Source organism: Anser cygnoides, chromosome 2 (genome assembly GCF_040182565.1).
Source record: "Anser cygnoides isolate HZ-2024a breed goose chromosome 2, Taihu_goose_T2T_genome, whole genome shotgun sequence".
Lineage (NCBI taxonomy): Eukaryota > Metazoa > Chordata > Aves > Anseriformes > Anatidae > Anser > Anser cygnoides.
The window spans coordinates 23,144,903-23,163,521 of record NC_089874.1 but is presented as its reverse complement, the minus strand read 5'-3'; the positions used below and the strand labels follow the sequence as shown (position 1 = coordinate 23,163,521).

The 18,619-nt window shown below is 41.3% G+C and overlaps 1 protein-coding gene across 1 annotated transcript in view; it reads right to left on the bottom strand.

Annotated features, from left to right (window-relative positions):
- RUNDC3B (RUN domain containing 3B) overlaps nucleotides 1–18,324 on the bottom strand; it is a 51,486-nt gene extending 33,162 nt beyond the window's left edge. Inside the window, exons 1-4 of the mRNA XM_066991679.1 lie at nucleotides 17,724–18,324; nucleotides 12,007–12,122; nucleotides 3,605–3,738; nucleotides 593–678 (exon numbers count right to left, since the gene is read on the bottom strand). Coding sequence (XP_066847780.1) covers nucleotides 593–678; nucleotides 3,605–3,738; nucleotides 12,007–12,122; nucleotides 17,724–17,827 — 440 coding nt within the window. The 5' untranslated portion in view covers nucleotides 17,828–18,324. The remainder of the gene's footprint in view (nucleotides 1–592; nucleotides 679–3,604; nucleotides 3,739–12,006; nucleotides 12,123–17,723) is intronic.
- Between the last annotated feature and the right edge of the window lie 295 nt (nucleotides 18,325–18,619).

Genomic DNA, 18,619 nt, shown 5'->3' with positions numbered 1-18,619 from the left:
GCAAGGACATGCACCTGGGTTGGGGCAATCCCAAACATCAGTACAGACTGGAAACAAGAGAAACATGGACCTATTAGATCAGTCTAGAGGAAGATCACGTCCAGAGGAAGGCTGCCCAGAAAAGTTCTGGTTGCCCCAACCCTGGAAGTATTCAAGGCCAGGTTGGATTGGGCTTTAGGCAGACTGATTTAATGGGAGGGGTCCCTGCCCATGGCACAGGGGGTTGGAATTAGATGACCTTTAAGGTCCCTTACAACACAAACTATTCTACAGCTTTATGATTCGATCCCTAACAGGCTACAATTTCAGAATTAGTTTCTTCTTTAGAGAAGTTTTCTTCTCTTTTGACAATTGAAGAATTCCAGACAAATTTCCACATTTTTTAAATCACAAAGGAATTTGCAATTTTTGCAGTTTTACCCATGCTAAAATCTTATCAATTGATGCAAAGTCCAGATATCTTTTACTAGGTTACATCTATTCAACTAGTGACATCCTTTCCCACACAAATCCAGTAGAATATTCACTTCGAAACCCAAGTCCCTCACTTCAGCAACAATTGCTAAAATACTGCAAAATTAGTCTTAGAGACCTGGTTGTTTTGAAGTCTCTCAGAGCTGTGGAAATATATTCAGACAAATGTTTTTCCATAAGTGCTACTCTGATCCAGGCTCGACCCTGCAAGAAAAAAAAAAAAAGAATGAAATTGATTTACTTGGATGACACTATCATGATTTTCAAAATTATTACTAAACAGAAATTGTTGCTCTTCATTAGAGTAATAATGAAAACAAAAAAAAAATGTATTCTTACAAATAGACATCATGAAACCAAAATTTGAAGGGGAAAAAAAAGTTTTGCTTAAATTGTGTACTTTTTAAATTTTCTTTTTCAAAATTTCAAGTGCATAGGTGGTAGCAGACCAGGGCAGAAAGCTTTTTGTTTTGAAGACCGTGGTATTAGAAGCATCCTATCAGTTCCACTGTAAAGCAGCAGTAACCCAAGTGAAGGTGATTTAAGTAAGAACTAACTCACTGTATTCATTCAAATATTTGTGGGATCAATTAAAAAAATAGAGACTTCATAACTCAGTAACATATTTTTATATCATCTAATTTGCATAAATTATATTTTTCTTAATAGAGACATCATTATAGAAGGTGCACATAATATAAAGGAATGGACAAAACAAACCCAAGAGGCCTAAAAAACTTGTAATCCAAAAGCAAAACTTAATTCAAAGAAGTTTCAATTCAACGAACAGCAGCTATAAAAATAAATTTGAATGCTGCACTATGTTTATACCTAGCAGATCTAGTGGACAGGATTACAGTTTACAAGACATTTCTAATGTCTGCCTCAGTCCTGTTTGTTAATTTGCGAACACTGGGAATGTTTCCTGTAGCCCCTATAAACCTACAAATAGTTAAAGTAACCTTTCTATTTAATACATTTGGTGCTTATTGACATCTAGCTGAATATCACTATAAGCATTCCACCAAAACCACCTGTATTAGATTACAATCCTACTTGCAGTTTATATAGACGTAGATCAAATTAAATTTCTAATGAGATAGGCAGACGCTAAATAGCAAATATATAGTACTTTATAAATACCAGCAACACAGCAAAAGCTTTAGTCAATTACACTAAAATTAAAAGGATGTTTCCCTGGATAGCTGCCTTTATGTTGCAGCTATTTAGAACACACACAGTCGAGCCCTGATGATTCTGCTTAGCCAACCACGAGCCTACACAGCTGCAGCGAAAGCAGTGCTAGCTGGCATGGGCAAACACATACTAACAGCTCCCAGACTGAAGCAGAAACACCTCTGGACCACAGGTAAAACTGATGCATGCCACTAGTACCTGTGTCAACATGCCTTCAGCCTTTTCAGATATGGACATCCAAAATTCTTCCCACACACACCTTTAAAAATTTAACGCTGCTCTCCACACTCGTTGCATAAATTAGCTTTTTTGTTGTTTATTATTTGGCATGGAGTTTTCCACAGTGTAAAAGAAAAGTTTAATTTATGTGTAAGAATATTTCAGAAAGTAGCTTTGCATCTTATTATCTACTGAATTTAAATATCTGTAATTTACGGGATTAAATTTTGGAATTCAGAAAAACTTTTAAAATAAATCTCAAATATAGGCTATATAATCATCAGATTCTAGGATGTGAATCACTCCAGAAAATGTCTGGAGATAAGTTTTCCAAATTATCTGAATTTCTGGATCTCGACATAAACTGCCTGATTTAATCAATTTAATCAACTCCAGGGAACTGAGTGCTAGGAATAGGACATAGTATTCAAGGTAGGAAAGCCAGTCAATAGCTTTTTGTCATAGGAGCTCTAGCATTTCAAAAATTCTTCAGACAAATTACAGATATAAATATATAGATATTATTTTAATGTATAAAATTTAAAACTGAGTCTATACAAAAGAAGAGAGTAGCAACAGACATAGTAAATAAGCTGTTCCACGACAGTATGGATCATCAGAGTAGCTGAAGATCTACTAGATTCATGGGGCTGTTTGATCTAAGCATCATCATCTTTCATTTATGGAAGTTGTGGTTCTGTAACTAACTCTAACTTGAAATGCGTTAACCACAATCACACCCCTGAAAAAAAAAATTATACACCACAAAGTTTTTGTGAACAATCTAGAGTACAATCAAAATCTGGAACTAAAATATTTTAAAAACAGACATGAAACACAGTTTGGATACCTGTTAAAACAACTACTTCCAGTAAAGTTAGGAAAAAAAAAACACATTAACTTGTACATCCTTTTCATACTACTTGTACTTCAGCCTTGCTTGGTAAAGACAGAAATGCAAGCTACTGAAAAGCATCTCAATCTACTAAAAATACCCATCATCTCTGTCCAACAACAAACAACATTTATTCAAGATGTTGACCTATGCCATCTCAGCTACTAAGATTTACTGAGAGAACATTTGGTTCACATGTATATGAACATACTACATTGTTAATTCCTTAATAATTTTATGGTACCTAAAATCAGAAATTATGATGTCATTTACATACAGATCCTTTAAAATGCTGGATCTTTATTACCAAATAAATTTGAACCCATTTAAGGCTTCCTACACAGTCACACAAAAAACCCTCAAGAGCTGAACCCACTTTTTCTATTAGTGCATAAACTGCGTACAAAGTAAAATGATATTTATGTTAGAAAAAAAAAATCTACAATTTTAAACTATATTTTGTTTATGCCCACATGAACTTAATTTCTCTCAACAGAACGTATTTTCCAAAAAATGGCGCAAGCTAAAAAATACGAAGGCAATAATTTTATGATACAACATACTTAATGAATCCAGAATTTGAGATTTCTTCTACTGCATAACATAAATTTAAAAGGAAACACATTCAGATCAAAGATTTTTTTTTCTTTCTTTTAAATAAATATTTGCTAGGTAGATATCAAAATAATTATTTCAAACAACGAAAAATGTAATAGGGCAAGTTTAGTCATACTTTTTTTTCTGGGTACAGAAGTGTCAGCTACCTTTACATAGAAGAAAGAGTAATATAAAAGTCAATTTGGCTTTTTTCTCCCCTACCTTAGCTCTAGAAGAACCGACATTCTCCATGTTCTCAATACTGCAGATGCAATTGTGAGAGACTTTTCGGCAAGCTACTCGAATGTAGTCCCAAAAACTACGAGGACTTTCATAGCCGAACCAGGTGATTTGACCTTAAATCAAAATACAAGATATGTAAAGATTTATGAACCTCCCTCCCTGCTTATTGGAGATGAGTATAATTAAAATACCTCCCTGTGCTTCCTACACAATGCCTGCAGTGACGGTATTTTATACCAGCAAGTCCACAAATTCCTGAAAACCATCTGCACAGGTGGAAAAAGCAACTTGCATTATGCAGCTCACTAATTTGAAAACGATGTGAAAGAAGTTTGGGATTTTTGTGTACATGCTTGTATTTTGTTGGTTTTTTTTCCTTGTTAGTATGCTATAGTAATTCTCAGAGTACTACATGGGACTCTTTAGTCACACCAGAGCACACACTGTTGTGACTCAAAAATACGATGCAAGAAGTAAAGAGCATTTTGTTCTTTACATACACACAGATACACACAAAAAATGACCGGTCTTTGCTGTTGTGCTGTTATCTTTATTTTAGGAGCAAAGTTGAAATTTTTCATAATGTGCTTTCAGAGAAGGAGAAATAGATTAATGACCAAAAAAGTTTTGCATTCACAATTTACTTTTAGAGTACACACAGAATACTCCTTGGGAAGTTAACCAAAATGAATTCAGCAAATCAACATCTCTTCCGGATCGTTAATTAAAACCATTCATTATTATATTTTTTTTTCAGCTTGGGATGTGTTACCATTAGAAAACTACCGCACACAAAATAAATTTCATTGCAGAGGCAACAGTGAAACCTCATTTTCCAAACTTAACAGCACACAGTTGCAAAGAAATATGTAAAAAAAAGTAAGATGAATATTGCCCTCTGGTGACTGCCATTATTACATACATACAAAACCTTTTCTCTGTATAAAATAAGATCTTATTTTTAAGCTAATTTTATTTCATGCCTTGAGTTGTACTTCTGAAGCTTTACCAGTTTATCAGAAAGACTGGTAGTTCTTTTGCTTGTTAGAAAGCTCAGATTTCAAGAAAGAATACATTAGACCGATACTGTAAATCATACACGCTGAAAATAAAATGCCAGAAGAAATGCCAAGGATATCTCCATCTAGTGTGACTTGTCTTTGCTTTAAGTATAGCTGGAGTAGTGTCAAAGATCTGCCCCCTGTGATTCTAAGAAATTCAAGTGTTTTGCTTTTGCTTCCCCCCTGAGGGTGCAGGCAACTTGACTGTGTGGCCCATCTGCTTACTTTGCCACATGGATTTATTTGATAAATACAAAGCTTGATAAAGAACTTAAAAAAAAAAAAAAAAAAAAAAAAAAAGAGAGAGAGACAGAGAGACAGAGAGAGTGGAAGAAATTAATATATAGAAACTTAATATGCCAAAGGAAAAAACAAAATCCCAACGTGCTGTAGCAGCAGTAGCTTCAGATCTTCTCAGCTCTGAGGACTAAACTAAAAGCATTTCTGTAAGGTAACTGATCTTATGAACTTCCCCTTTTTGAAATGTCAAGTGTAGTGGACAGCAACAACAATTCAACAGTGTTTTAACAACACCAAAAGCTACTGGTATTTTTCATATTCTTTATCTATATCAGAAACATTTCTGCCCTGGGGCTTATACCAGCAAAATTAAATGCAACTGAGGCATGAAGATGACTTCATGTCACTAATCCCAGTCCCAGCTACTAAAGGCAGCATATCACACAATGCTTCTTCACAGACAGAATACATTCTGCAAGAAACAGACAGTTTTGCTCTATAGTTTTCTGAAGTCAAAACCAAAAATACCTTCATAACAGAGATACGTACCAGCACGCAGCACTTATTTGGCTTACACTGATCGACAAAGCAAGCTGGGCATAATTATGCTATGCTCTGCCATAACAGCGGGCTACAACCTCACGGCCAGCTCTGCACAAGCTGGTAGGATGGATTCCAGACTTCAGAGGGAACTGTCCTCGGGCCTTTTCCGAACCAATTTCACCATTTTCTCCCTGCAAGTGAGGTGTTGCCCACACTCTGGTAATTAACACCATCCTGAGAAAAACATCCTTAACCATTCCATACACCAAAAAAAATTGGAGAAGAATGACAGAATAGTTAGAGTATATTTTTAAAACTGCTAAATAAGATCCTAACCTGTATATTTCCTACAATTTCAAACACTTTCAGTGTATGAGATTCTATTTAATCTTTAATTAATGAACTTAATGTACACAGCCATGAGAGCTCTCAAGGATGAGAAATGAAAATGCTAAAACCAGATCTAGGTTTTAAAGGGTCCTAAAAAAATTGAAAGCTAGTTTTAGCATATAACACATCCTCTGCCAAAGGTCTTCTTAAGGAAGGAGCAAGTTTCCTGTGGGGTCCAAAGTACATAGAGTATGTAGCCTTCACGATGAAGTTTACGGATCATCAAAAGATTCAGAGGCTCGCAGCTCTTCCAACAGGAAAGTCATCACTGGTTTTGTCAGCCAGTCAAAACTGAATATATAGCTTCCATGCTGACCTAACCACATCAAACACTGTTCAAATTAATTTGATTCGAGGTTACAGAAATACAAAGCAAATAGAAACACTATTATGATTTTTCATTTATTTAATCACATTTTTAAATACTCTTGCACGCCTGTTCATATCAACCCATCACTTGCTCCAGTCTGGAAACTAAATACAAATATCCACAACAAACACTAGCTGGTGCAGATCTTTTCTCACTCCCAAGAAATTCTTCTCAAATAAGCCATTAAAGCAGCTTGATTCTTACTCATTCACGGTCCAACTTCAGATTTAGAAAAAGTTGCCCCGTTGCAAAGCAGTCACAATCAGGATGTCCTAAGGTACAGGTAGGCTCTCCCCCAACTTCTCCATACCATTATTTAGTTTGCAGAAAATTTACCTGTTCTGCAAATGGCAAGTTTTAACACAACTTGTTAGTAATAAAGTGGCATGCTATTCCTCTGAGGAATTTCCACAGTACGTACTCTTTATTTTGGGCCTCCAGAATGAATCAGTGAAAATTTACAGTAGTTTATAAAATAGCTCCCCAAAACAATTACAATTCATTTAAGATTATTTTCTCCACACAGGAGAAAGAACGAGCTAAACCACAAAGTGCACAAGAGCCCTCCTATTTCTTTCTGGCCAAAAATAGTAATAGGGACACTATGTGTACATAAATATTAAATCTAGTAACAAAAGCTATTCTGCTTAGAACACATTAACATAATGTTATCACACCAAAAAAAGGGCCATTGCAACTATATGCTTACATTTTGTCTATTTCACCACAGTAGGGCCTTCAGTACCTCCATAAGGTAGCATTTTCACCTCCACGACATCACCACGACGTTAATTCTTACTGAGCAACGTCTGCCTCCCAGGATGAGTAGCATTACCAGCTGCACCTTGCTCAAAGAACCGCGCTTCCTCCCCTCTGCCCTAGGCCTGCAAGCCCAAGCTCTCTTCTGCAGACGTAACTCATGCTCTATCCCTTTGTAACCCCTGCTTATGCTTTTAAAACTTTACTAGATTTCGGGGAATTCTGATCAATACAAATTATATTAATACTCATTGCTTAAAGAAAATGAGGCTCTATTAAATAGCAGTTAGCAACGAGGTTTTTTTTTTTTTCTGAAACTAAAAAATAAGTAAAATAAAAACCATATGGGAAGGGATAAGAAGTGACAGAAAAGTCTGTCACTGCTTCAGAAATAAATTACGTAATAGTTCAGCTTACTATGAAGTAGATAGTGTTAAAACTGGATAACATTTTATTTACCAGCACCATCACTCATATGGCCATTTACCATCACTGTTGCCAGACTACTGATAATGCATTTTGTCAAATATTTTGTAGAATAGGGAAGGGAAGACAACTATTATGTTTATCTTTCCACTCAAGCAGCACTGACCACCCTAGGGGCTCACTACTCATAGTAAGTTTTCTAAAAGAAAAGAAAACAAACTCCAGTCACTACAAATTAGGGATAATGTAGATCAAGACAGACAGAGATAAGCAGCTTCTAAGGACAACTCTAGCAGAAACGTCTGACATTTTTATAATACCTTCTACATGTAGATACAGGATAAAAGGCATGTGAAGCTGTGAAAGTGCCAAAATAGCAAAGTACAGCACATTTTTGTGTCATTATGGTGGTATGTGCAAAATAAGCATACAGTATGACAGTAGTTTTCAGAAATATGTTAGAGATGAGTTTTCAGAAAAACATTAGAGATGATGACCATAAAAATCTACAATAGTTTTTGTAGTTCCTCCTTGCTAACTCCACTAAAATTAATTTAAAATAAGAGAAAAAGGCAGAAAATATACAATACTGTAATACAGTAAAGACGACATATACATCACTTTGAATTGGCCTCAGGTACTAAATTAGCTAGGATATATCTGTGATCAAATCCCAAGTACTGTTGCTGGACAATTTCCTATGCCCCTATCGTTTCTGCACTAACTATGCACTCAGCTGACTTGATAAAAAGGACACTTACAGAAAGATATTTGAAAAAATTGTGGCTAGCAGTGAATACAGGAAGCCACTAAGACAGTTAAGAGGTATGGCTAAATCTCCACAGTACTGAAAGATTAAGAAAGAAAAAATTCCAAACTATCTGGACAAAAAAATGGCTCATGAAATTATGGCACCTTGCAGTTAAGATTATTAAATACACAGACATTTGTACACAAATTTGTAAAATCCCCATTCAGAACTATAGCTCCTACTTGGTTTAGAGACCTTAAAATGTTGTGGATCTACTCGGAAAACCACTAGTCTGCTGCATTATGAAATCATGCAAATTCTTATGCTGAACAAGGAACCTAAGAGCTTTGTCTTCTGTCTGTCACTCCTTCTCTCCTGCCTTTTCAAGATTTTCAATTGTCCTGCCCATTAGTACCATATCTTGCCAGCAGGCTTGAAGGACACACACATTATACCCTTCTCATCACGATATCGGACCTACTCTGCATTCACGGTTAAATCCAGCACTCCTAGGGAGTACCGCACACAGCATCACACAGTACAGGGATAATTCTCTTTCCACTTTCAGGAGCAGAGGGCACTCAACGGCTTCCAATCCCTGCAAAGACAATTTATGCTTACCCACACGATCTTCCTTGGGGTAATTCGAAAACAGGCCGTGAGCCAGACCACTTTTTCTAACAAGTGGTCTATTCCTGACTGCTTCTTTCATCACTGGTGTACGGAGGTGGCCAACGTTTTGACCACAGCATACTATGTTATCTTTTATGGTTCTGCTTTGGTGTCACATGCACCAGGTCTGCTGTGGCACATGAACAGATAGCTGCATTCAAGCAGCAGTCACACACCTCCATTGTGTGAGCTGATAGAGTTATGCTAACCTCATTTTATTACTAAGCAAACGCCCACATCTAAACCACTTTTAAGAAAAAGAGCACTTTGGTTGAAGTGTGCTCATGGGGAAAGTCACTGGTTTTCTGCCTGTTTGGTTGGGACAAAAGCAAATACCAGGGAAAGGGCGGGGGCATGAAGTCAGTGTAAAAGAGGTCAAGAAGATTTTTTTACAGTGGCAGGTAACACTAAGATTAGTTTAACAGAAATATAAACATTTAGCTAAGCACAAAATGACGGTGAAATAATAGAATCACAGAATGGTTTGGGTTGGCAGGGACATTAAAGACCACCCAGTTCCAACCCCTGCCATGGGCAGGGACACCTCCCACCAGACCAGGTTGCCCAAAGCCCCATCCAGCCTGGCCTTGAACACCTCCAGGGATGGGGCATCCACAGCTTCTCTGGGCAGCCTGTGCTAGTGCCCCACCACCCTCTGAGTGAAGAATTTCTTCCTTATATCTAATCTAAATCTCCCCTCTTTTAGTTTAAAACCATTCCCCCTTGTCCTATCGTTATCTGATTGAGCAAAGAGTCGCTATCCACCTTTTTTATAAGTCCCCTTTAAGTACTGAAAGGCCATAATGAGGTCAATCCGGAGCCTTCCCTTCTCCAGGCTGAACACCCCCAGCTCTCTCAGCCTGTCTTCATAGGCAAGGTGCTCCAGCCCTCTGACCAACTTCACGGCCCTCCTCTGAAGCCGTTCTAACAGCTCCACATCTTTCTTGTGCTGCGGGCCCCAGACCTGGACAAAGCACTCCAAGTGGGGCCTCACAAATGCTGAGGGGTACAATCACCTCCCTCCCCTGCTGGCCACTCCTCTTTTGATGAAGCCCAGGACGCAGTTGGCCTTCTGGGCTGCAAGCGTGCACTGCCGGCTCATGTTGAGCTTTTCATCCACCAGAACCCCAAATCCTTCTCTGCAGGGCTGCTCTCAGTGAGTTCCTCTCCCAGACGATGCTCATGTCTGGGATTGCCACAGCCCAGGGGCAGCACCTTGCACTTACGACTTTTTGAACCTCATTAGGTTCACTTGGGGTCACTTTTCTAGAGAAAATAAACATTCTCTATTAAGCTGCACAAGAGAGGAAAAAAAAGAAAAGAAAAACCCAAACCACCCAAACCACCAGGAATGTTGTTTCCTGACCCTTTTGCTATTCTGAGCTGGCAACAGCAGCGCAGCTACCTACGAAAACTCAATTTGAAAACGGTGCCCATATTGCCGATGGAAATTAAAGATTAAGAATTGTTATTTGCCGTGGCTTTATGAAAGTTAATGTCTATATACTCAAACTCTCAAATCTGGCCCATCTGTTTAACAACACTGCCATGAGATTATCCTGTGATACAATGGAGCCATTTACGTTACCACAGACAAGCACATCAGGTATGTTCTGCCTGCCTTACAACATTTTACACAACCCACTGCAATCACCAGTCTGCTTTTAGCGTGCTCCCACTGACGCTAAGTATGCATTCAAAACATGTTAGTCACTTCCATCAATAAAATGCAATTTCTTTCAAGCCCTGTGTCATATAATATTAAATACTCTTACATTTTGAAATGTCACGGTACATTATCTCAATTTCCCTTTCAAGTTTTTAAAGAATAAAATAATTACTCGCAGTGATCTAGCTTATTGTATTCCCCATTTTCAACACAATGCACAAGTTGCTGCCTTTTTCCATATTTTTATTTAACTCTGTAAAGTTCCCTGGTAATTACAAGGGGAGGACTTTAGCTTTTTTGATTTTCTCTATTTGTTATTTGATTTTTTTTCTTGCAAATTCTGTTTGCCTGTAACTGATTTGCCAACCCGTCACAGCTTCTTCTCTGTACCGCCCATCCCAAATAATAAGCTGTGAAGCAAAAGAACACTGGGAAAAATAAAAATAAAAACAAAAATAAAATTCATAATGATTTCTGCTCAAACATCACACTGGAGAGGGGGGGAACAGTCTAATCTCTCTGCAGCGTCAAGTTGCTAAATACCCATAATCGCTCCGATAATCTTTGTCACCATGTGACAAACACTGTGTTCCTACCCCACTGTGTGAGTTTTTTTCTCCTCCTCTGACAGAACGACAGCAGGTAGTAATTGTGCTACTCAAATGTCAGCCTACACACAATATTGTTCACAAAACTTAGTTATGAATATTAAAAAGCAAAAGTATGAAAAGGAGTGGATTGTCATATTACACATCTATATTTAGATGATGTCCTTTATAATCCTCAAATAATTTCAGAAACCGTACACAGAACCGAGAAATGAGGAGAAGCTTCCAAAGTCCTTTTCTAGTGACTGTTACTGCTAAGGCACACTCTGTCCTTTCAGCAAAGCAGCTTCCTCTAGAACAATCAGAAAATGCAAACAGACGTTTTCTTGAATTAGAACATCTGACTGTGACACAAGAGGAGAATCAACAACTGACCTTTCTCAAAAGCAATTTAATCCAGATCCATTACATTCCAGTAGCAAAAAAAAAGCCAGCTTCACTGCAGGGGGAAGGGGAAATGAAATGACCTAAACACAGTACCTGGAAAAGCAAGCAACAAAAGCAAGGAAGGGAGAAAGACAAGGGAGCAGCACCACAGACAGGGCCTCTATACCTTCCGTTAAAGCAAAAAACGCCACAGTCGTCTTTCAGTCCCAGAACACTGACTTATCATAAAGCACAAAAGCAGACAGAGCTCAGCACCATGGCAACATCCACTTGCTTAATTACCAGCCGAGAAGGCTTCCAACATGAACATCACAAACACGCCTGACAAAACTGTTTCCTTGACTTTTCCACAGTAATGTACACCACCAGAAAGGCAACAGTGAAGGGGCAAACACAAAAGAAAGCCAACACTTTCATTCAGTATCAAGGAGTTTCTATGAACTAGTTTCACATACACAAACTCTCCCAGAAAAAGCATCACCAGTAATTAAGTTTATTAACATACCTTTCAGCCGATGACTTAGAATCTGTTCCAGAATGGCTGCGAAATTATTAAACTCGGGGGAAGTGTCATCTATAGTCTCAAAGCAGGAACGGTCAATCAGAGTCTTGACTGAAAACCTACAGTAAAAGCAAAGGACAATCAGAAATTATATAGACAGATATTGGTCCTCCATATTGGGAGGGTAATTTGTATAAAACAAATGAACAAAGACCCAGAAAACCCCCTTTGATTGCCAGTTCAGTCAGTCAGAGCAATGCAGACACAACCACACCAAGAACTTGCCTGGAAGTACAATCACCACCACTGGTCTTCAGCATAAAACATTAAAAACAGAAAGAAGCATACACCAGACTTTCTGTGTAAAAGTGAACTAATTATATTTTCTAATTATTTTCTTCTCCTCTAAAATATTTGAATAAAGCTGGAGAAAAAGAAGCACTCACAGGCTTCCAACATCAATTTCTTCATAATGCTAAACATCATGATTTTTGCTTGACGTTTCCCTCAGTACTCCTTTCACTCCTAAAATCTATGCCCAAGAATCAGAAGTATAAACTCTATTCTGAGAACACTGTAATTTTATCCTAATGCAAGAATAATCCAAACATATTATAAAACAATGAATTTTCATGCACTGTTATCTCTGCGCATTAACTTGGACAGGCTGATTTCCCTGAGAATGGGGTAATCCCTATTCAGCATCACATTACTTTGTTAAGCCAGCAAAGCTATCAATTTAAATGATCCAATACTTGAATTTGGAAAGGCTGCATCAAGCCACTCGCAAAAGCAGACAAGACGCAACCAGTCATTTAGTCTGTGTTAGTTGTGTTTAGTTGCACCTGCACGTACACATCTTTATTGTTATTCAGAAGAGGATAATTTAGACCCCAAGAAACACGGCAAAAATGTGCATTTCTCTTGCCTTCCCCATTTTATCATAATCAGGTTTCACTTTCTGCTCTTTGTTCTTCAGCTTTCAGGCAAGTTTGGTATGTCCTCAACTCCAAAAGTAATGCTTTGTGGAGGTATTTATCATGGGTTTTGTTTTGTTTTGGTTTTTGCAACAAGCTGTATCTGTATTAAAGGATCCCTCCTAGAGCCTGAGGCCATGGTTTCAGCACACCTGAACTTAGACAGAGGCACCTCAGGAAGCTCTCACCCCATGCCCTGCGCCGAGCGCACAGCTCCCAGCTGTGCCACTTCCCTGCCCGCCGGGCCCACTGCCAGCCGATCGCCGGTTCTTCGTACCTGGGAGCGGTGCAGTGCCTCTTAAATACAGACACATCCATAACAAACACGGCTCACAGCATCTCACCACCAACCACGGCACAGCTGCAGAAGCAGCATGCTGTACAGGCCAGGAGAGAGACTTCCTCAGCCAGCCGTACGGTTTCCAAACGCTCTCTGCTGTCAAAGCAACTTCGCCGCATCCCTAGCGGAGACAGCGCGGCCTCCTGACGCCTATTTACTAAATGAAACCGTCCTCGATTACGCTCAAACTGAATTGACATATATATCTCAGGAGTTTCAATTCAATGATGTTATCCTAAGTAAACTTCTGAGCAAAGACTCCCCACGCGACCCTTCCTGCAGGTTTCTCCTGTGGTTTTAGTGCTTTGGGCCGGGCAGGGTAAGGAGGGGGAAGCCTGGGGGAGGAAGCTGCTTTTGCAGTGCCAAGTTATGACTCAGTTTTGAACTCCTCCATGTTTTTAACCAATTTTAAGTAAGTGAGAGACAAGCGTGCCCACCAGTAAATTTATATCTAGTCAGTACCGCTGCTATTGATTACTCTAATGGCGGTAATGACTGCTTCCTCAAAGCTGCACCACAGCTAGGGTCTGATTAGAAAAGAGAGTCTAACTGCTCATCAGCATTAATGGCCATCTTTTCAAGTGCTCCTATTACTGCCGCCATGCTCGCTGTAGGAGTATTATTTTCCATCTTTCTGCTCCACGCTTTCACCACAAATTCAAACAGCCCTGTATAGCTACGGCGAGTTGGGCTGGAGTTTGCTATTTGGAGAACTGACAGGGAGCCCGAGTGCGGATGCCCAATTTCCACAGAGCAGGAAGGTAACAGCGCTGCCACGCAAAATCTGATCGACTGGAAATGTCTTTGGGGTAAGTAATTTTACTCGTTCATGAAAGATGCCTCGTTATTTCCAGTGTTCAACACCCGCCCCCAAATAAGAAAGCGCACTCCTTTCCTCAGTTACGCTGAACCACCGGGGACTGAATGTCAAAAAAGAAAAGGTCAAGCCTGAAGTACACAGGAGCTATTAGGAAACAATGTCTGAGCAGGCACAGAGTCAGAGGCTCATGACAAGCAGCTTTCTTGTTTCCCTTTGTGGATCCCAACCACATATTCTCTCCACTGGGCTTCTACAACAGTCTACCTGTCACTCTGGAGCGACAGGCTGCGTACATCGCAGAGGCTAACGGAGAAATTGTACCAAAACGGCATGAAAAAAAATAAAGTGACATGAAAACTAACTTGCAATGCCCTAAAATGAACTCTTTATGGGCTGTGGCATCAGAGGAGCGATTTATTCCCCAAACCTATTGCTCCACTGCAACAACAGGGTTTGGGCTTTTTGTTTTTGTTTAGCTGTGTTTTATTCATCCCCCACCCAGTAACTGCCATTGGAGGGACACCAATACCAGTGTTCCTAGACAATGTGTGATCCCCGATGTTTTCTGATCCTTAGATATTTGTCTCTGTCGCAAATATAGTCCTGCTTGAGCCGAACCACAGACGCAGAAACAGCAGAGTTCTCCAACCTTAACAAGAGCTCCTGAACTCTAAGGTAGGAGAGAAACATCCTTGAGTAAGAAAGGTTTCTATAAATCCTTTTGGGCAGGTTCCTCCACCATTTTTCAAGATGCACCAGAAGGTCTCCCAAATCCCTTGGATAACTCCAAATCAAAGCCAAACTTTTTCTGGATATATCCCAGGTCAGAGGTGTTTTTTCCAAACTTTTACTGCACTTTTGAAGACATACAAAGCAGCAACAAGCTTCTAATCAGAAAAGGAAGTAGGCGGAAAATTTCCCTGCTATATGAATTTGTCACTTTTCACTGTCAGATTCTGATCCTCGAATTTAGGGATCTTTTCAAATGTATTTAGTTTGTAATTTGGGAATCAAAGTAAAACATGTCACTGTAAAGAACAAACTATTAAAGTAGATTAATCCCCAGGATGATAAATGAACACCGCATACAACATGGCTTGTACATGAAACCGGACAGTTCAGTTCAGTGTCACTGAGATGCAACAGCTTCGATGCATATCAGTGAAATCACTATTTTAAAATAATCACATTTCCTGCCAGTTGTTCCATGCTGTATTAGCATTCTGCAATAGCTAAGACCCTCACTTCCAAGGCCTCTCTCTGCTTTTCTGGTGGTCCTGTATTCACATGGATCTTTGATTTTAGAGAGGACTAGATTAAAACAAAAGAAAGATCAACCTCAGAATCCCTGCTTATTGGAAAGCTCCCCAACTTAATGGAAAATGGAAGGCATCAAAGTCTGGAGAAGAAAGGTAGGGAGAGAAACAGAGATTAGAACACATAATGCTTATTTAAACAAACAAACAAAAAAAAACCAGGCTAAAATTATTGCAATTTAAATCACCACTGTGCGGTTACACAACCACAACCACCTATTTTCTCATACAATTAGTTTAGGGAAGCCATCACTGCTTCCTGTGGCTACACTGGCACCCAACATTTTAGTAGAAACCATCTCTTCCTTCCAAAACTGTAAATTTCAGAACCTACCCACATCTGCATGAAGAGTTAGATATCATCACTGTAAGAAAGTACTAAAAACCTAAAGCCTGGTCTAACTATCAAACAAAAACCTGATAAACTGAAGCTTTGACAAAATAGTTCATTAAATTATTAGGGACTGTTAGCTGACGGTACTTCAAAAGAATATCCTCCTTGTAATCTCTCACTTTCACAGGGTACCAAGCAATATCATCCAAATATAATTGAATCAATTCATTGGAGCTATTTTTACCAGGATTTTCTCATAGTCCTTTCCGGTCAAAAACTTGTGACAATTATTTTTGCAGTTTTGCTACTACTTTGGCTACTCCTAACTAATAACACTTTTCAATAATGGCAACAATGCAACAAATATTTGAAACACTTTCACCCAAACTGGCAGAAGAATAAAAATGTAAAAATGTATGCAATCCATAAAAAAAAAAAAAGCTCCTTTTTTTCTCATCACTCTTTCAAAATTTAAGGTGCCTTGACAAGCTAGGAATCTTAGGTTTTGTGAAGATATAGCAAAATTAAATTGTTTTACAGAAAATAATTAAATACGCCTATTTTGAGTGCTTTCTGCTGTAATTCATTGCTTCATATATATTTGTGTGAAAGCCCTTAGATTTCCAAGATTCTCAGAAACTATGTTACAACACCATGACACATACATGAAATAAGCTCAAGAAATGTAACAGCACAGAACGCAAAATAATTTTTCTCAATTGATGTGGCAGAATAAAGCAGCAAGCTCTGCAGAATACAAGACACTCTTTTAAAAAGAATTGATTATATGCTGCACAATTGTGCTATTACTTGATAAAACTGCTCTTTTCCCAAGCCTGGGGATTGGCAATATCAGTATATCTGCAGTAACAGCAGAGTTGCCGTTGAGAAAACTGAAAACTTTTATTTCTTCTATTTAATCTGCTTCAACAAGCTTGATATATATGTATAATATATATATATATATATATATAAAAATAGATGCTGCTCTGAAAGCCAGATATTAGGATTTGGAGGAATACTGCACAGATTCCTTTGGGTAGCTGGATGATACAGGTACCCTTTGTAAAATCCATTAAACGGTGTACAATAAAAGAACAAAAAAAGGGGAGGGGGTGTCCCAAGCCTTTTTTAAAAGTACTGCTGTAGCATTAAGCAGTGAGGACAGAAAATTACCTCCTAGTTGTTGTGATACACTTAAAATTCGCAAGAATTAAAATTACATCACATCTCACGTAAGACTATTGGAGACTTCCTCCAGAAAATGCTCAAATTTTTTGACACCTGGAGAATGTAGCAGTTGAAAGAAACGCACTGATGGCCTCCCCGCTGTCAGCACACCCGTGTGTCTAAAAGTTTGCAGTGGTGCCAGGGGCCGGCTTGGTAACGCCGCACGCAACCCGGCCAGGAGAGAACAGAAAACCCGTACACGGGAAACCTCGGGAAGCATCCCTGAGCTCGTGCAGCCCCAGCACCGAGAGGCTAAGCGTTTATTTTTTAACGCAGCCTGCCTGGCTCCGTACTGCGGATCTCCTGATCCAGATTTTGGGGATGAAAACATCCCCTCGGCGCCGCCTCCCCCGGCAGCGCGGCGGCGGGGGCGCACACCTGGCCGCTCCCCCGAGCAGCCCGGGGCTCCCCCTCCGGCCCCGCACGCCCTCAGCGCGGCTCCAAACCCTTTTATTTTTATTCTTTAACAGCGGCACCACTCTCAGCTCGGCCTTTTGGGGCCCTGCCCGTATCCTTCCCCCCCCGCCCCCCCCCCCCGCGGTCAAGGCCCGGCGGCTGGCACCCAACCCAGCCCCGGCGCTGTCCGTGCCCCTCCTCGCCGAGGCGCTGAGTCAGGGCGGAGGCTGCGGGGCCGCCCCGCTCGGCCGGGGCTCGCCGGGCACCTCCGTGCCGGTGGAGGCAGGGGCAGGGGCCGGGGTCTCACCTGCACACCGTGATCAAGTTCCGCCGCTCCACCGCGGCGTTGCGGGACGGGACGCTCTTCCTGCGGGCGGCGGCGCTCAGCCCCCCTAAGCCGAGGGACGCCATTTCGGGCGGCCGCCGCCGAGCCTTTGTTCCCGGCCTGGCGGCACGGGGGATGCCGGCACCGCCGCCACTGCCGGAGGAGGAGGAGGAGGAAGAGCAGGAGGAGGAGGAGACCCCCGCGCCGCCGTCTCCGCGCCGCAGCAGCGCCCCGAGGCAGGCGGCGGGCCGGGCGGCGAGGAGGAGGAGGCGGCGGCGGGGTCCCCGCAGCGGGGCCGGGGCCGGGGCCGGGGCCGGGGTCGGGGCCGGGGTCGGCTCGGCCCCCCCCGCGGCCGGCAGCCGGGCAGCCACGGCGGGCGGGAGGCGCAGCAGCCGCAGAGCGCCGCCGCCGCCAGCCAATGGCGGGGCCGCCGGGCCGGGGCTCCTCAGGGGCCGCGCCTGAGGGCGAGGCGGGGCCGCCCGCTCCCCGTCTCCTCCTCTGCCCGGAGGGGAGCTGCTCCCCGCCGCGTCCCTTCGCCTTTGTGTCCGCCCGCCCGGCACCTGGCTGGGGCTCAGGGCTGACTGGGGGTTCCCTCGCTTGTTGGCTCTTCCCAGCGAGGCGCTGCGTGGGGTGGGGTGGGCTCCGGGCTGTCAGGTACCGCTCTGTGGCACGGCTAGCCGTCAAAGGACACAGCGAGTGAGATGGTGATGCGCTCCGCAAGCAAAGTGCGGCTGCTCGTCTCTGCCCGAAGCAAAGGTGTTGGTCCCGGCCAGCCTTAGGAGGGCTCTGGGCATAGGGCTTTGTGTTGGGCGGCGTGAGGGAGGGAGAGAGGAATGAGGCTTCGGTCACTGACCCGGGTAGCACAGCTCTTCTGAAGG